Raw genomic sequence first — 20,674 nt, forward strand, 5'->3', positions numbered from 1 at the left:
TTCCACTTTTTTCTGGTGCTGCTAGAATTTTCCATTTGAGTACAAACAATCTGAACAAAACCGAGCTTTCAACTTAGAGCAAAATAGTCCAAACTACCTGCCGTAATGGAAACAAATCAGGAATTTTATTGAACAAATAAACTCAGTTAGACATAAAAACAATCAAACATTAACACAGATGGGAAACTGTTTCATATAAATAACGATTAAAATGAGCTCAATTTAATTTTTTTTTGTTCTGTAACTTCAAAGTTTTCAAAAAACTGAAGCTTGATCCCCTAAAAATTGATAGTAAATCTTTGAAAACTGAATGTCCTTGCACAACTCGGATACAAATTAACCGTTTTTGCGTGTTTTTGCCGTAAATTAAATTGGCATGATATCTGTAATTATTCAAAGAAAACGAAGGCTTTATGTGGATGACAAAATATAAGGAACGAATTCTGCAGTTATTCAAGCGATGAAACCAATGCAATGAGATTCAAAAGAAAATTAAAGTCAAGTATCATCACTGTTGAACGACACTCATGACGACCGAACGTTTCACCACGGCGATTGGCTTGTGATATAGCTCAGTTGGCAAGTCTGTTGTCTCCTGAGCCGATGTTCGCGAGTTCGAGCCCAAGAGTAAACATCGAACACAGTTGTACCGGATAGTTTTTTCAAAAACGATCCCGCCAACTGCAACGTTGATAAAGTTGCGAATGCCATAAAGATGGTAAAAAGACTATAATCGAAACAAAAAAAAACCACGCCGATTGATCCGGACTGACAAACCGCGTGGCAAATGTAAACAATAACAGAGAATTGCAAGTGAGAAACAACGTCAATTTGCTTTTGTTTTAGAATGGATGATGAGTGAATTCGTAGTGTTCTTAATAATGAATATCATTATTTTTTATTTCATTCTTGCAACGTAAGATCCTACTACCTTTTTTACTGGTACAATGTGGTAGGTTTGTTTCTTGTATTTCTTTATTCTGATCTTTAAAAAGTAAGGCTTGACGACAATAAATTTATTTGTATTATCATTTTCCGATACGAATAATACCCGGTTTTATTTGATATCACAGCAGGTTTAAGGCCCAGTGGTTAACTGGCTGTAGCTTTGTTTCGATTTCTCATATAAAATTGATTTCTCGCGTAAGCTTCCATTACGCCGTTTGAAATAAAATTTGAACAAAGAGTTTTATTACGAAAAAATACAAAAACTATCATAACCTAGTCGCAACATCTTTCCATTTAGAATATTTGTAGCTTGGACAACAAAATTTTAAAGTTATATTGAAACAGCTATAACTTTTGCAGCAGTTTTCTGTGAATTCTTGAGATGTTTCATACGACGTTATGAAAGCCCTCGCGAGATTTTTGGATTGTAATGACAAACCCAAAGCTCGGAGGGTGCATCGCAGTAGGCGGAGTTGGTGGTCAACAAGCTGTTGGTGGTCAACCAACTCTCGGAGGCCAGCAGCTACCTCAGGCCGTGGCTGATTTGGCGCTACCTCACACGGCAGCCGGGGTCTCGAAAGAACTACTGTTGGACGGTCGAGTGGAGATCTTCGGAACCTGGAAGATCCACTCGTTGCTGCTAGTAAAACCACCAGGTTATACCACCAGGTTCTGCCGCAAGAGGAGCTGAACTCAAGGTCGAAAGTCGACATCAAACGGTTGTTCATGGATTCTGAGCTTCTACAAAACACCAGCCATCAAGCTATATCGAGAAGAGACAGCGATAGCAAACCACGCTTTGCAGACTGCACCGAAAAAAGGAGGCAGTCGGTGCTTCGGGTGCGGCGAGAAGGGGCACTAGAAGGCTTGCTGTCCCAAGCTGAAGACGGCCAAGAAGAACAGGTCCAGGCTTGACAAAGATAGCGCTCGCGTGAAGCGCAAGCAGGCAGGAGAAGCGTGCGTCCAGGAGATTTAACTCTTTTTCCTCTGAGTAGAGCTGCCCAACGCGAAGCAGAGGCTAGATGGGTGCAGCGTGTCGAGGACAACTTTGAAAGTGGCACCTCCGCAGGCTGGCGTAATTCTTAAGTTGGTTCCTCCGCAGGTTGGTGGAACCCAGATGAAAGCCATCGGTCAGGCAAAGGTTGCTACCAGGCCACTAAGAATGGCAAAAGGCGTGCTCGCTTCGTGATGAATTCCGGAGTGACTCATCACATGGTCTTTTTTTTATTAGTTGATCACCCAGGTGGTAAATCCTTTTTACGGATTGCATTCCAAGGCACGGCGAGCCACCGCGTCCCCCCAGTTTGCTACTCTGGGTCCATGGGTGCAATTGGACGACTCATGATACTATGTACCCCAACGCCATAAAATCCACCTGGGGCCTCTGGCCATAATTCCCATCCGGACCTAGCAACGAAGGCTTTACCCATGATGGGAGACCATACTCGCGCAATGCGCTCCACGGCAAATACTCGTTTTATTCGTACTACACCAGCAATCCCAACCACTCTTTGTCACGATTCACGACTTACGGGTTGGCAGTCCGTTCGCCGCTACTCGTGACTCGAGTCCCACATATGGCCTCTTGTCACAATTTGAGCCGTCTATACCCGTCTCTCCTCGTGACTCGAGGCCCTCTCACATTCCTCCTCTTGACACGAATTGAGGCGTCTATACCCACCTCTCCTCGCGTCTCGAGAGCCCTCGATCATTCCGTCTCTTGACCCAATTCGAGACGAGAACAACTCGCCTCTCCTCGGGTCTGGAGATAACCACACATCCCACTTTTTCCTCCGTCTCGACTCTTCGAGACTCATACTGAGGCCCATCCAATGGGCGCCACATATTACGGCACAAGGCCCCTCTGCTCGTCGTGAGTCGGTCATATCCGCGAATCAGGGCTAGGACCACCCGACGCGCGAATTCGACCAACACCCGCTCGAACACTTGGTCGTCCCGCATATCGGGGTCGCGACTACCCGATACACGTTACGACCCCTCCACCTGCAACTGAGCACTGGTACCAAGGTGCCCAGTCACACCACGTTTTTGCCAAACTCGGCACGCAGCCCGTCGCAGCTGACTGTACCAAGTGTGACGTGTAGTTCTCTTGGCCGTACATCTACAGGTGACAAGTCTGTAGACACGTTTCCACTCTGCACCACGGGGAGGTGGAACTACGTCGCAGAGCACATGGTCTGTGACGAGAGATTGGTGGAGGACATCTCGAAGCTATCCACACCGATCGAGCTGTCCACAGCCAAGACTGGTGAGTCAATAAAGGCGAATAAGAAAGGCTCTGTACCGCTTAAAACCATGGTTAATGGTTAAATTAAGAAAACTCAATTGTATAGTGTTCTTATTATTCCTGAACTAGGGACAAATCTCCTTTCGGTTTGAAAGGCTACCACTGAGGGAAAAAGGGTTACTTTTTCTGATGGTAATGTCATAATTACAGACTTTGAGGAGGTCATTTCTCAAAGGACAGTAATTGATGGTTTGTATTCCCTGGAATTGGTTTCGGATATTAAGAACCCCACGGCTTAGCTTGGAAAGAATCGGTTAGGTTTTGATACATGGCACAAAAGACTTAACCATCTAAGCAATGCTGGCGTAACCCCACTTATGATACTGAAGATGGTAGATGGATAAGATTTTAGCGTCGAGACCTTCGAATTCGGGATTCCAACCAGTACGAAGCTTGCGAAAGCTGTTTAGCTGGAGAATAGTCAAGCACAAAGTTCAAGAGTCTACAAAAACTGAGGTCGAGTAGGCCGCTTGAGTTAGTGCACTCTGACGTTTGCGGAAACTACGTTTGATAGCCATCAATATTTCATGACGTTCACGGATGACTACACTCACATTTCACAGTTATCAACCTAATGAAACGCAAGAGCGAGGTTGTTGAGAAGTTTAAGGAGTTTGAAGCGATGACAACAACGCTTTTTAATCAAAAATTTGCTATACCAAGATGCGATAATGGCCGTGAGTACGTTGGACGAGATTTTCAAGAATTTCTCAAGGCAAAAGCCGTCCAATTGGTTCTAACAGTACTGTATACTCCTCAGCAGAATGACGTGAGTGGAAGAATCAACAGAAAGTTGATGGGCAATTCGAAATGTGGTTGGCAAGAATCCTGACTTGAGCAATCTACGCATCTTTGGCTGTAACCCTTATGCTCTATTACTAGTTTCTTCTAAGGAAACTTATCTTTGCGGACTACGCAAACAACGGCTACAGGTTATACAACAAGTCCTTAAGTACAGTAGAGATACACCGTAGCGTAGTTATTGATAAGCAAGAATTGCTGAATCGTCGGAATGATCTTATTCATTCTACAATTTCACAACCTGCAAGTCAAGATACGCCAGCAAAAGAATCCAAACCTCCAGCGAAAAGTTCAGAAGCGTCTGAGAAACTCATGGGTAACGAAGATGAGCATCTCGTAGGTAACAAGAATGTTGAAGACGAGTCCAAAGTCATAGTGGTTGAAGGTGAAGATTCAATTGAAGAACATCACGTAGGTAACGTTGATGGATCTGATTATGATAGCTCACAAGATCTTGACAGTCACACTGACGGCGAAGATGATGTGAGGTCACAACCACGCCAGAATTTTACAATGCCAAGATAGCAACAGATAATAGCGATGTTACACAAACTGTCGATCTTTGAAGACAAGGGATTACTGGTCAAAGTAAAATGCCATAAGCGAAGAATTAAAAGCCCTGGACGAAAACAGGAACTGGAAGACGGTCGAGCGCTTACCAAAATAACGAAAATCGATCTCATCAAAATGGGTATTTTCGATTAAAGAAGACGGAAGATTCAAAGCAAGATTAGTAACGAAAGGTTGCTCACTGCGATCTGGATGACTACGATGAAACGTTTACGCCCGTTGTCAAAATGGAGAGCGTTCGTACAATCTTAGCTCCTTAGCTAACGAACCTAGTTCAATCATTCACCAAATGGACCTTAAAAACAGCCTTCCTCAATGGTCAATTGGAGGAAAAGATAAATAAAAAAAAAGATAAAAGACTGCAGAAAAGCGTATATGGCTTGAAACAAGCTAGCAGCTCGTGGAACCAACAATTCGACGAAGTAGTCAAGAAACTCGGTTTGATTCCGCTGAAAAGTAACTGTTGCTTCTATCAATCTCGGGCTACAGATCTAACGCTAGCTCTCTATGTTGACAATATTCTTATCGTTGGCAATAAGAGGGTAACCTGGTCTGGATTAAGACCGAACTTGGAAGGTTATTCGAAATGAAAGATCTTGAAGAAGATACACATTTTTGGGAATTAATTTCTCAAGAGATTGTCAAAAACTAACCATTGAAATTTCTCAGGTGGGTTACACCGAAAGCATACTTTTACGTTTTGGCATGTTAGACAGTAATCCAATGGATCCGCATATGCAGTGGACGAAGACGAAGGTTGGTGAAACAACCAATCATACATTCAAGAAACTGCTAACAGGATGTTTGCAATATGAGGCCGGACATTTGTTCCGCGGTCAGCGCAATCAGCAAGTTTCAAGCACTGCCTTCCGATGCACATTGTGCAGGACTAGAGTAGATTCTACAATATCTTCTTAATACGAGGGAGACAAAGCTGGTCTACACTAAGAAAGTAGAGAACCCTGTTTTAATGGGATATGCTGATGCCGACTTCTCAAACGATGTCGATGACAGAAAGTCTATTGCTGGTCATGCTTTCAAGGTATTTGGTAATCTGGTTTTATGGTCAACGAAACGTCATTAGATGGTCAGTCTGTCATCTACAGAAGCTGAACTAGTTTCACTCTGTATGGCAACCAAAGAAGGAATGTGGTTAACAAACCTCTTCGGCGAGATAGGTGGCTAACACCAACTCTTTTCTAATCATGGAAGACCATCCCTTGTATTCAATTCACAGAAGAACCTAGGAGTGTCAGCGGATGAGTTAGCATAATACATGTTCATTCGTACAGCATCGTAAACTGTTCGAGTTACTGAACGTGCGAATTGAGGGGAGGTGCTGGCTAATGTAAACAATAACAGAAAGTCGCAAATGTGAGAACGTCAATTCGCTAATGTTCTAAAATCAACGAAGAGTGAATTTGTAGTGTTCACTGGAATTGTTTTCAGTTTAACAGATTGGAAATCATTAGTGGAGTGTTGCCAACATGACAGATGGATAATCCAAGCATATATAAATACCTATTGTAACCTGATCTCTAAAGTTTCGATTAAAAAGGTTGTATCAGAATTTTTTTTTAACATTGATTTTCGATTTTTCAAATTTCAAGCACATAAATTTGTTGCTTTTGATGCATTTGACATTTTACTAGCATCTCTAATAATGCAAATTATAATTTAAAATTTACAACTGCGTTGATTCCAGCATTTGAGATGCTCTAAGCTGAGAACTTGGTGTTGAAAAAAAAACGTTCTCATCAAATCATGTTCTAACCAGACATAAATAAACATTTCGGAAAAGGATTATTCCTTGAAAAGGGCAGAATCAGGCTAAGTGTCTCTATAAATCAGAATACTGATGTTAACAATATTTCAACAAATATGTGTATAAATCTATATACACATAAGCAGAAGTCAGTTTTTATATTTGGGAATAATTTTATATTGATTTTTGATTTTGAGAAAATCATTTGTTTCTTTTTAAGTATCTCTAATAATTCTCGTATGATTTCAATTAAAATGCTTGAAAATGATAACTTTCACACAAAAAAGCTAAAGTTATTTCGAAAATCAATGTTGTTTGTGGTTGCTTTTAAATGAAACTTCTGAACCGCAAGTCGAAAAATATGAACTTGTTGAGTATGGAATTAATAACCTTTATTTAAAAAAACATGTATAGTTTATTGGGACTCTTAGGGCTAGAAGTTTGTCACTTTTTAGTAACTTTGTAACTTTTTTGAGGCTGGTCCCTCAAAAGTCAAAAGGTCACTAAAATCACTTTTTTTTAAATAATTCCCTCACAACTAAGCAAACGACACGTAGTATGTATTCATTAGGTTATTATTAGTTTATTCGTTTATCGTTTATTTTTCTTTTCTTTCCTTTTGAGTTCTGTGGAAATTCAAAGGACGTAAATTAGCAGAATGGCTCAGATTCAGTAAGGAAGATTATTGATTTCTTTTGTTTTGATGTGTCACTTTTAGATTAGAATTTATACAAAAAAAGATTTTCACCTTAAAAAATATGTATGATTTATAAATTTATTTGGGGAGAGTGGGGTATCGTGGGCCATGGGGAAACGTGGGCCACTTTTAATATCTCAGATGTGTGTTGAGATAAAAATCTCAAACCAACTGTCATCGTCGTCGCTTAGCGTGAGCATATATTCCTTTATGTTGTTGACTGAAATACGCATCATATGCTTCTTTTATTTATCAAGCTAAAAAAAAGTTAGAAAAATTTACTTAAATCATTAAAAAACACCCGCTAATTTCATCGATGGGGAACCTAAAGTGCATAAAAAAAAGGCTCATACGCTTATGATCTTAGTTTTATCATGATCTTTCACGTGGAAAAAGAATTTTTGATGAAACATCAATAAGTCACACAAACGCAATCAATTTGCAAATCATAGCTTGTGGGGAATCATGGGCCACACATCTTGAATCACCTATATTTTTATGTTTTTATACACATTCAGAACTTAAAATACGTTTTACCTATCTGCATAGTTTTCTTATGCCAAATGAAATTTTGTCCATCCTATAGAAGAAATTTCGCCAAAACGTTCGCGAGCCAGGTTTTGGAATCTATGCGATCATACACAGCTCTCTTTTTTATTTCATCATCTGAAATTGCTTTTAAATAACGAAATAAATTAGGAAATCACACTTTTGGGTCAACTCATAAACTTTCATGTTATGTGGTCAATTTGGTTTTGGTGGCCCACGATTCCCCACAATTTTTCAAAATCCAAAAATATTGCTGTTTTTCAAACAGTCAGAATTTGGGGAAAATTACTTATTAAAAAATTAAAAAATACCTTATGATACCTTGAAAATGAAGAAAACAATACCGTTTTTCATTTTCATTTTATCTTTTATAATAAAGAAGTTATGGAACATCGAAAAAAAGTGGCCCATGATTCCCCACTCTCCCAAACATAAAATATTTCCTAAAGAGACATTCTTACAGCATGTTTAACCAGGACTTGAAGTTTAATGATTGTTAAAGCTTGAACTTGTTAAAATATAATTCTCAACTTAATTTCTAAAAAATCATTCAAAATATGTACAAAGCAATTAATCAAATGTCAGGAAACATTCCATGCATTTAATGCTCTTGGTTGTATTGAATGGAAGGTAAACTTGTGAAAAGTGAATCGAAAATATCATATATTTCATTTCTAAGTTCCCGTTTTTCGAGACATTTTCGAATCATTTGAAAGATTGGTAGAAATTCATAGATATCAATCTAAGATTTCAAATCCTACTTGAACTTTTCGATAATTTTCAGTAATATCTGCACCTTTTTAGAGATTTACTGAAAGTTTTTCTACAGTATTCCAAGAAATTTCTGAGACGTTTCTTGGATCTGTTATTTTCTTTAAAGATATTATCTTGTTAAATCATTTATGAATAATTTTTTTTGAATTCCTACCTTTGTAAACCTCATTTTTTTCTAGAAACTTTCTAATGATTGATGCATCATGCAAAAGAGTGTGCAATGAATTTTTTAGCCTTTTTGTGTTATTATCTTGAATCTTAAGTCAATTTTTCGCTAAGCTTCTTGGGTCATTGTCAATCTTCTGTCAACATTTTGTCGTTTATCTATTTTCAATCCTCTATCATTTTAAATGTAAATGTAATCATTGTTTCTGTAAATGTAAATCTGAACACAATTTCAAGTAAATTATTTCAACTTTTCGTTGAACATCTGCTGATTTGTTGATTTCTCACATATAACAATTTTGTTTAAAATTTTTGGTTTTCTGTAAATTTACTTGGAATTTTTTTCAGTTTAATTTTAGACCTTTTTAATTGTTTAAGTGACTTTGAAAAATTTCTGATTTGGGTGTAAACAGTTACAGTATAGGGTGAACTTTCAAATTTCGTAAATTTTTTTTATCAAAGAGAATGGATAAACTCAAAGTTCTTGTATGGCTTAGTGTTGTCCTAGTCCTTCGGGTACGATCTTTTGATTTCCACCCATTGTTTCCTCAGAGCATTAGGATTATGCAGTCGCTATTCTTAAGATATCTAAGCTCATTTGAAATGTTTCTCTTTTGTCCAACATATTGCTTTTCTAGTAGTAAGGCCAAGAGGCTTTCAAAAAACGATTTTCAATAAACAGAATTGTCTTTAAAGCGTTATATTTCAGTTTTTAAAGTCATTTTTTAGTTAATTTTCGACTTGATCTGGTTACTAATTTTACCCTAATTTCACTTGAAACTAACTATGTTGCCCTACTTTTTTACCACATGGTCGCTGCTAGCCCGGCACTCTTCGGCTTAAAAAATTAGAAAATTGGTAAATTAGGCAAAATAACCTGTCAAAAAGTCGTTACGTCACGCTGGAATGTGTCATCTGAATTTTTAAACATTTATTTGATATCATAATTCACCTTGCATAACTTGAATGTATGAATTGGATGTATGAATTAACATACTTTCCAAAACAAATAAGAAAATTTCATACTATTTCTGGACCAGGAATCAAGAAATTGAGTTTGGCAATTGAAAGTTGTTTGCTCTTATTTTTATCTTGTGTACAGATTAGTTTGAAAACTAAATAAAAACAGCAATATTGAAATTGACATATTGAGACTTTTACAACTTTAACTACTTAAAACACTCTACGACAGAATTAATAAGAAACCAAATCTGCTAATATAAAATCGTGTTTACAGAAAAATTGGACACAAACAGTTAATACTGAAGTTGGAATAACTGTTAAATAGTATTTCATAACCCGAAAACTAGACTTCCAAAAATTTAATCCTTTTACCGTCAAATCTAAAAAAATATATGTCCTAAAACCAAATAAGAACATAGACATAAAAATCTTCTTAAATAAGATAAATAAAACTGTCACGACGCGACGCGACGTACGACGCTGTATTGTGTTTCTGCCTTAATTGTCCGTTCTTCGTTAAAACAATTTGTAACATTTACATTGAAACATGAATCCTTTGAATGAACAGTAAAAGCTAGTACTCCAACGACATTAACATTTTTATTCGTCTGATTTCAGGGGCCGCCCGCAGCATCTGCTGGAGGACATGCCGGATTCGGCCGCAGCCAGTGAATCCTTCCCGCCGGTCGTCGGAGATGACGAACCTAGCGTCATAGTGCAGCTCTCGAATCGGGTCCAGGATGGCACCCGGTGTAGGCCCGGGAGCCTAGACATGTGCATCCAGGGCAAATGTCAGGTGAGTGGGGTGTCGTGTTTTTGTTTTCGTTTCGGTAGAAGAGTAGCAAAATGTTTAAGAGTTTAGTTTCTTCAATAGTTAAAAAAAAATCTGTCAAAACTATTACCCTTCGATGAATCCTCAAATAACTCACAAATCATAACCTAAGTATCCGCAAATAGTTCAAATAACATTAGCGCATAAAAAAATTTTCACTCTCTACACTCGTTACATTTTTTTTTTCGGATACCAACTGGCGGCAAATCACTTTTCCCACATCTCGCGTGGAAAAGTATGTGAAGTATTTTTCCCTCCCACACTCTACTGTATCATGGGAAATTTGTGCAAATTGAGCGGGAAAGAATGTGTCGGGAAGCAAAAATGTACCGTGGGTGTGAAAGGTTATGTCAAAGAGGGTCCTAAATAGCTGGCGAAAATGGTTGCAAAAAAGGGACACCAAGGAATCTTCTTTTTTCGGGTCGGCTTCAAACATTTGGAGCACAAGATAGTGGGAAGATGAGGAGCTGAAGGAAGAAATTCGATTCATTCTTGGGTTACAACTAACAGTAGCTGAGCTGCAAAAAAAGCTTGTGTCCTTTTACATTTCCACACACCCAGACCCAGGAGATTTTGTATCCCAAATCTATTGGCAGGGTTGGAAAACTTGTGATTTGGATTGATCAATCAAATTTTTAAGATTTTTTTCAAAATAACTAACATTTTCCTTTATTCAAAAACTAACCAAATATTATAGAACGTTTAAAATTATGGTCTTTTTCTCAAGCTTTTCGAGTAACCATAAAAAAATCAAACTTTTTGGTAGCTCTTTTCGCTGAAACCACTAACTGAAAATCAGCTCCCGTTTAGGGATTTCTGCCTGCCATTTTTCAGGGTGAATTTTTTTTCTGCTTCGTGCTTTTCCCAAACTATTGTTGGATGGAGGTTTCATGTGTGAGCATGAGAAATTCTTGAATATACGATGCAAATAAGGACATAAAATATGAATAGGACGTTGTGTGATCCGGAGCTTAGCCTAGCCCAACTCTCAGAGTTCGTTGGTCTAGCGGAATGATTTTGTGGGGTCGGTCGGTTGAGAAGTTTTCTTAGCGGGATGATATTATGGATCTAGAAAATGTGCCCTGTCCTATGTGTTGTACAGTTTTCTTCAATTTTTTTTCTCTCTTTTGCTTTGTCATCACTACAAAAAATCTTAAGTGAACGATTGACCTGATTTTGTTTGAATATTTGAGAGAGTACATCTTTGGAAAAATGAAAAATCTATATAAGATCTGCTACTGGTCTTGAAACATTGAAATATTTTATTTTATTTTATTTAATGATTTCAGAATTTTATATCGACATTACTGATGAAAAGAAATGAATTAAGAATAAAAGAATCAATTACGTGGTGAGAAATAATGTTAGATCTATTGGCTGAAGTCCTAAAATTTATCTTATTGATTCTCCTGGACTGATTCTCCGGATACCAAACTCTTCTTTCTCAAAGCGATATCTAAGGAACGGTTGAAGATACATTAAATTGTTCGACTATTCCTAAATTTAGGAGTTCTACATTTTCTCATTTTCAGATTTTTTAATAGGGTAACTAGAATCACCCAGCAAAAAAGACAATGAGCCAGTTAGGGGCATAAAGACCCTGATTATTGTTTATGAAGTAAAATCAAAACTACTGAACTCATTTTTAACTAACACAATCATTTTGAAATCTTCCAAATGTCTGATATCAGATACTATTTAAAATTTTAGTTTTTATCTAGATGGTCTCCAGACAAGGACCATTATGATAAAAAGTCCTTAAAAATTAGTGTTTCGCATCAAAGATTACTCATTTTGTTGAGTTGAAGCCGTATTGAAAAACTTTTTGTAAATATGAATTCAGGTAGATTGAGACATCATAATGAAATAATAAAAAAGCTTGGTTTTACAGACTACAACTGGTTATTTGAAAAGTTAATAAAAAAAAATTTCAATGATTTTTAACTTTTTTTTCATGAGGATCAAGGAATTTTGATGAAAAAAATTGTCGCTCTGTTCAATTTTTCAATATCAACCGATAGTGATAAATTAATAATGAAGAAACTTTTAGGGTGACCAATTCTAGTATTCAATCTTAGAATTTCACATATTGAGGATCAAGTCTGAGATATATCGACTTTTGTTTTAGTCCATTTTTACCCTGAGTACAACTTTTCTAAATTTTTACGTTTAATTTTAATATCATATTATAAGAAATCACATACGACACTTTAATTCACTCAAGAATTTGACACCTGCTCATTTAATCCATTTTATGTTTATTTTATTTGATGTCTTTGACTATGTTGTCATACAGACCATGAGTATCTTAAATTAGGTTATATAGTTGGCTTAAAATTAGGTTACATCACGAATCAAACATTTAAATTTTGCTTTGGATACATTGAAGTCGAACAAATAAGAAACATCATTAAACACTTGGCAGCATCGTTGGAGTGGATGATTTTGGCCGAATACTGTCCTGCTTCTTGGTAGCCAGAAAAGAGTCTGGTAACGAAGTTGTCGAGTTGGAGCGTGTAGGTTCAAAGAGTAAAGCAGTTGCGGACAATCAATAGCATTCGTAATGATGTCATAGACAAACATTCGTTGTAGATAAATTCTCCTTTGGCTCAGCGACGTCAATGATAATAGACCACATCTATCGGAGTACGGTGGCAATCGAACGGGATCTCGCCAAGGCAGATGACGCAATGCGAAACGAAGAAATCTTTTCTGGACCCTCTCAATTCTGTCTATGTGAACGGAATGATAAGGTGTCCAAACTGGTGCGGCGTATTCCAAGACACTGCGTACGAGCGAGCAGAACACAGTCTTTAGAGCATAAGGGTCTTTAAAACTCGAAGTATTTCTGCGCAGGAAACCGAACAAAGCGAAAGCCTTTGCTGTAGTTGTTGCCATATGCTGAGCGAAAGAGAGTTTTTGATCGAATGTTACTCCAAGATCTTTTATCACGGTTGTTCTTTCTAGTGTAGTGTCGCGGAACGAGTAGTCGAAGGTAACTGAAGCTCTGGTTCTAAAAAAGCTTATGCATTTACACTTTTCAGCATTCACTTTCATTCCATTTGTTTCACACCAGAGCAATAACCTTTCTATATCCTCTTGAAGCGCTGTGCAATCCACAATTGAATCGATTACTCTGTAGAATTTCAGGTCATCAGCATATAGAAGCTTAGACGACTTAAGACAGGTTGCCAAGTCATTTACAAAAAGCACAAAGATAAGCGGGCCTAAACCTTTTATTGCCTTTCTTACAGAAAGGTATAGTTATCGGTCGATTTGGGAGATCCTTAATTATGGGTCTTAGATATACCTTTATAGGTACCTATCGAATCAGCTCGACGAGTTCAGACGATGTCAGTGTATTTGTTTGTGCTGGTGTGATTTTTTGTAAACATCGTCCACATGTTTTTGCGAAACTGGGAAGTACAATAACAATGATTTTTGTCTTAAAAAATTTGATTTTTTCCATGTATCAATGTATAAAAGAATGAAAAAAAAACAAAATAGTTTGAAAAATAAATTTTCATAGTCATTATCATCAAATCATCACTCCAAAAAACGTGTCAATATGGCTGGCTAGCCACAATCAGCAATCACTAAAATCAAGATTATCGTATATATGACGTCAAATTATACGTGACGTCATAGATACGCGCTTGCTATCTAAAAGTATGGACCTGTCGATGTGTGGAAGGGAGAAAAGACAGAATTCACTCCCACTCAGGTTTTGATGTCATCCTGACAGAAACCGTATGGGAGGAAGAAGACAGTTAAAATTTTCCCGGCTGATGGTTATATTTTTTTCATTTTTATGGTTCAGTTTGAAACCGATCCATTTAAAAAATTTCGGAATCGAAGCCCCGAATTATGAAACTTAAAAATGGTTTTCACCAAGGGGTACGACCCCGAAATTGATGAAGTCGTTGATGAGTACGTCATGCCCACACTGCATGGTACGGAAGCGATAGTAACTTCGCCCAACATTATATTAAGGCACAGATTGCTCTGAGAAGGGGAAAAAAACACGGGTACGCGGACGATGTATGTCCTCTCATCCATAGATGCCACACCTACCGATTTTTCGGTATTCATACCGATTTTTGAGCAAATTTTTATCCAAGAATCGGTATATACCGAATACCGATTTTTGGCAAAACATACCGATTTCATACCGATTTTTGAGATTTTGATACAAAATGTAAAATATGTTTCAGTGTAAGCGAGACTACCGAAAATATTGGATTTCTGTTCAATTGAAGAGGACCTTATTATATTATTTGGCGTTAGCTCAGTAAGAAACATTTGAAGCTTTTATGATAAGTGCACGTTTTTCAATATTTCAATTGAAACTCTCAAATTTTAAAGGAAAGAAATTTTGTTTTTGATAGTCGAAAGTTTAAAGATAAGTCTACAACACGAATAAAGTTTTAACTATCCGTTGGAATTTGGAGGTAATTTTTCCTTTGAGAATGTTGGAAAATTGTCGTTTTCTACAAAATATTCTATGATATTTATAATTGCGCCAAGATAACCAGCGGAAATTACTCTAATGATGTTGAGTATGTATGAGTTTTCAGAATTTTGAAAACAAAAAAAAATTGTAAAGAACACTCTATAAGGATTACACCAACAAGGAATCATGTGTTAATCAATAACATGAAGAAATTTAATGATTGAGAATATTACAAAGAGGCTTCATGATTTTTTTAAAAAGAGAATTCCACAAAAACTTTTCAATATGTGATTTTTTCAAAATTAGGGCCCACAGAGCCAAAAGAGTATAAAAGCAAATGATCCATGAGTTAATAATACGGGACGATTTTTCATGTTTCAAACTTAATTTAGTGATTTCTTCAGATTTTTTGAAATTTATTTTCATACCTTTATGTTCGGAAGAAAAATACAAATTATTTGAATACGTATGGAAAATTGCCAAACACAACAGGTTTAATGCGTTTTTTCTCGAAATTTGCTTTTATGCACTCATACACGTTTTTGGCATCAATGCAGTAATTATGAAAATCCAAAGTTTGTAAAAATTTTCTAAAAATTATAATAGAGAAGAAAAAAACAGTATAAACCTTCTAAGAACTCTTAAAATCAAATAAAAATATATAAAAACAAAAAAAAACGAACACACAAAATTCTATAATATGATTCAATTCACCGACTTTTTTCGGCGGATTTTTGTTTGTAAGATTTTAAATATTGTAAATCATTGTTTAAAATATAATTTGAGTGTCCACTGAAGAGGAGCGAAAGCCATAGTAGCTCGAAACGTCTGGACCACTGGTAAAAACGTTTTTGATTCCAAAATCCGCCAAAAAACGTCGATGAATTAAATCACATTAAAGCGCGGCGATACACAAAATTCCAAAGTACTATTAGGCATTTATTAGAAAAAGTATTAAACAACAGACTTCAGAATCACTATCGAAAATTTTTTAATCGCCATAAAATACCGATTTTCATACCGATTTTTCGGATTTCCATACCGAAAAAAGATTTTTTTTGGGTTCAAAAATACCGATTTAAATGTGGCATCACTGCTCTCATCTTCTCACATGCCGTTCGTGCTTACGAAGCTTTTTCTTAAGCAGCAACGACAGGAGAGTATTTCGCCCGTGGAAGCAAATTAAATCTAATAAAACAAATGCTACTGAATCCTCTCGAGCTTTAAGCTCTCGGGCTTGTTTTTTTGTTCCCTTTTCTCTTCCTCTCTTCAGATCTAACGTTGCGTTGTTGTTGTTGGGGTTGGTGTCTAGAGAAAAACGATGACGGCTTGGAGGTCAATCTGAACTTTCACTTGCTGAAGCCAATGGAAGATGACAACCAAACAGTAGCGCCACCAAGCCCTCCATAGTAGAGTTTGAAGCATTTGGGATTTTTTTTGGAACATGCATATAAAGCTAAAAAGCTAATAATCATTATTGACAAAGTTGAAGAAACAGAAAAAAAAACATTTTCGCCAGGTTGACCAAATACAAAAATGACAAAATCGACAAAATTGAAAAAATTGACTAAATAGACCAATTTGACAAAATTGACGAAATTGACAAACTTGACATAATTCATTGATTTGACAAAATTCACTTAGTTGAAAAAATCATAAAATTGATGAAATTTATAAAATTGACAAAATCAAGAAAATTGGCAGATAAAATGCACTGAATTGACAAGATTGATAAAACTGACTGTTATCGTTTATCTCACTTCTCAGACTGTTATACAAAATAGTTTAGATTTTTGAGCATCCCGTCTACTCTAGTAGTGTAGGTTGAAGTAGTATATAGTAGACAATAGTGCGCTCAAGTTAACGAGCACGCGAAGAGTAGTAGAAAAGGCAAAAATAAAACCGGCAGTTCAGTGCCCTCCGAACTATCAACCATCGTCTATCGCGACAGAATAAAATCGTCTGAGAAATTATAATAAAATATCAGTTGTTAATCAGTTTAAGCGAATTTGTGTAATTGCATTTAGAATAAATAAAGATCAGGAATAAGTTCGGCAAATACGTCGTGTGTGAATTCGGAAAGTTTATAAAAACCTCACAAGCCTGCATGCATGAATCTATAGACGAATATTGACCAGGACTTAAGCCCACCATAATTGCAGGCAAAACGTTAACTGTTTCGGAGGGATTTTGTTCGTGTGATCACCTTGGTCATTTAAACGGATTTACGAGTGATTTGGAACCAGTCGGCGAACCCGGTAAGAACACTGACAAAATTAACAATATTGAAAAAATAGACAAAACTGACAAAATTGACAAAATTGACAAAATTGACAAAATTGACAAAATTGACAAAATTGACAAAATTGACAAAATTGACAAAATTGACAAAATTGACAAAATTGACAAAATTGACAAAATTGACAAAATTGACAAAATTGAAAAAATTAACAAAATTAACAAAATTGACAAAAGAGATGACAAAATCGACAAAATTCACTAAATCGACAAAATTGACAAGATTGATAAAACTGACAAAATTTAAAAAAATGACTAAATTAACGATGACAAAATCGAAAAAATTCACTAAATTGATAAAATTGACCAGATTGATAAAACTGACAAAAATCGACAAAATTGACCAAATTGACCAAATTCACCGAATCGACCAAATTGACAAACTTGGCTTAATTCATTGATTTGACAAAATTTACTTAGCTGAAAAAATCATAACAATTGATAATATTTATAAAATTGACAAAATCGAGAAAATTGGCCGAGTTGACAAAATTGACGATGAAAAAATCGAAAAATTCACTGAATTGACAAAATTGACAAGATTGATAAAACTGACAAAAATCGACAAAATTGACAAAATTGACCAAATTGACCAAAACGACCAAATTGTCAAAATTCACAAAATTGACAAAGACAAAATCGACATAATTCACTTTATTTAAAAAATTGACAAAATTGACTGGCAAAATTTACAAAATTGACCCAATTGACCAAATTGACAAAATTGACAAGATTGACAAGATTGACAAATTGACAAAATTGACAAACTTGTCAAAATCGAAGAAAATTGACAAAATTGAGAAAATTGGCCAAATTGACAATGACAAAATCGACAAAATGCACTTAATTGACAAAGCTGACAAAATTGACAAGATTGACAAATTTGAAAAAATTGACAGAATTTTCAAATTTGAAAAAGTTGACAAAATCATGAAAATTGTTAAAATCGACAAAATTGACAAAATCTAGAAAATTGGTTAAATTGACAACATTTACTAACTAATAATGCTGACAAAATCATGAAAATTGATAAAATTGACATTATTGACAAAATGGAAAAAATGACCAAATTAACAAAATTAACGAAATAGACAAAATCAACAAAAAAGAATAAAAATCTCAAAATAACAAAATTAAAAATACTACGCTTTCAAAATTTTCAATATTATTAATTTTCAAAATTTATTCTACCGATTTTCTACATTTTGGTATCGTATTTTACTCTAGCAATTGAAATTTTATCCAATAATTTTATTTATGTATTTGTTTCCTCTACTTGAGAGGTTGAATTATTAGAAATACATGGTCAGGTATCTTTTTTCAAATTGTATTCTTAATTTTTATACCCCTTCCATTTTGAAGATATCATATTCTGTAACTCCAAAAGGAGTAAATTGAGTTAGATTATAATGTCATAGAAACGGAATCATACATGATATTCCAGAATCTAGTCATTCAAAAATCTCCAATTAGTTGCAAATAAGGTTATTTATATGAAATTAATGATTATATAAAAATACTTTTATCCTAATAAAAACTTTGAATCTTTATTTCCTAAATTCATTTTGGATTTATTGCGTATGAAATTCATTAATCATAATTCATAATTCATTTTGTTTTATATGTACCCAAATATAATTTACAGGCTGTAAGAAAGGCTACAATCCACTGTCAAGTGTATTAAATCGGGTTTTAACTTTAAATGAATCTTAAAATAAGCAAAAGTTTAGCTGACATAGTGAAATTTCATTATTTTAACCAGGATGGTAACGATCTTTTTTTTTCAAAAACGCCATCTTTTTTAAGTCATTATTATTTTCAGTTCGGCTGAAGTTTCAGATATCAACGAAATTATAATAAATTTTTTCCTTCATAAACAGATAATGAACATGTAGACCAGTAGTTTTCAAAGTGGTTTCTACCACCCCAGGAGAAGGGCGTTGAGAGCTGTCCAGGGGTCGGTGAGCCCAATTTTGAATTTAGGGGTGCGTTGGAATGGCTCAGAGAGGTGGTGAGATTGCTTAGCCTTTTGCTTTAACTTCATAACAAATTGAAATTAAAATGACACCACACTAAGTTCAATAAATGAAGAATGACTAACTAAATGTTTACTTTTAGCTTGATTCTAGACTTATTATCAAAATAGTTTCTATTATAAATCTTCAGGAAGCTAAAATACAATATATATAGGGGAGAGTGGGGATACTTGATCCCCTTTCCTTATTTTCACCATATCTTTTTGGAAAAACTCGCCATCTTTGACATTTTCTGACAGCTTGTAACTTCAAGTTTCTATGTTCCAAAAATTAGAACGATACTTGAACCCGTTGATGAGCTAGAAGCATTTTCGTGGGAGTAAAAAAGTTGCGATTTTTCTGAAGTTAGGGGAGACTTGATCCCCTATTGAAAGAGACTTGATCTTTTATTCAGGAAGCCCTAATCCTTGTATAAAAATCAAACAAAACCCCAAGATAGAATGTCAATTGACTATTTTGGTCATGTTTGTCTAATTTCACAACTTATAGCAGACATAAGAAGAAAATTCTATAACTTTGTCTCAACGCTAATAACATTGCATACTTAAAGGCGCTATTTTTTTATAATTAAGAGAAAGTTAATTATTTTTGCTCTTTTCTTCAGACAATTGTTTGATAAAATATTAGTTTTTGGATTAATATTAGTAATTTCGTTATCAGCAATCATAACGATCAATTCAGAAGAAGAATATGCCGTTTGGAAAGGGGATCAATTGTACTCAACTCTAGGGGATCAATTGTACCCATAATCAACATTTTAGAAAACTTTTTCTGAAAAAGGTTGAGAGTTTTCCATTGCTTTGAAAATATGGCATTATGAAGTTCATTTTACGCTCAAACGATTGAATTATTTTGGCACATTTTTCTAGAACATTTGATCTTTGTAATACATTCCAGTTTCGAGATATAGCTAAGAAATCAAGTATCCCCAGGGATCAAGTATCCTGATTCTCCCCTACAGTATTTTAGTCCTTTTGATCAGATAATGAATGTATACACATTAGTTTTTTTTTAACAGATATTAGTATACTCGTAAAAGCAATGATCACGGTCCATTCAGAAAAAAAATATATCTTTTTGTGCTCTAGGGATAAATTAAACCTATAACAAACATTTTGGAAAACTTCTTCTTGAAATAATTGAGAGTTTACTCTTGCTTTGAAAGTATGGCATTTTGAAATTCATACCGATTAATATATTGTAATTGATAATTTCAACTATAATTTTTTCATGTGAGAAATATTTTTAAATAATAAATAAAAGAACTTTAAATCATATTTTGCTAAATTTTCAAACATTTTCTCTTTTTTGTCTATAGTTTTCTTTAATGACACAAACTTTCTTCATTGTCCAGCTTCGAGAAATTTATATTTCGAAATTCCAACTAAGCTCTAAATAATAACAAAATCAAAAATGCACAATATATCCGGAAAGTCATTCACAAAATATTCTAAATTATGTTATTCCATGTTTTGTGTAAATAATAAAAAAAACAGAGCACTTAATTGAAATTTT

At 35.2% G+C, this 20,674-nt stretch overlaps 1 protein-coding gene across 5 annotated transcripts in view; it reads left to right on the plus strand.

Moving 5' to 3' along the window:
• LOC129745268 (protein madd-4) overlaps positions 1 to 20,674 on the plus strand; it is a 797,076-nt gene that overhangs the window by 585,333 nt on the left and 191,069 nt on the right. For all 5 annotated transcript variants that reach the window (XM_055738232.1, XM_055738235.1, XM_055738233.1 and 2 more), the window contains exon 6: positions 10,159 to 10,336. In XM_055738232.1, the coding sequence (XP_055594207.1) occupies positions 10,159 to 10,336 (178 nt within the window). The remainder of the gene's footprint in view (positions 1 to 10,158; positions 10,337 to 20,674) is intronic.

This window comes from Uranotaenia lowii, chromosome 2, assembly GCF_029784155.1.
Source record: "Uranotaenia lowii strain MFRU-FL chromosome 2, ASM2978415v1, whole genome shotgun sequence".
NCBI lineage: Eukaryota > Metazoa > Arthropoda > Insecta > Diptera > Culicidae > Uranotaenia > Uranotaenia lowii.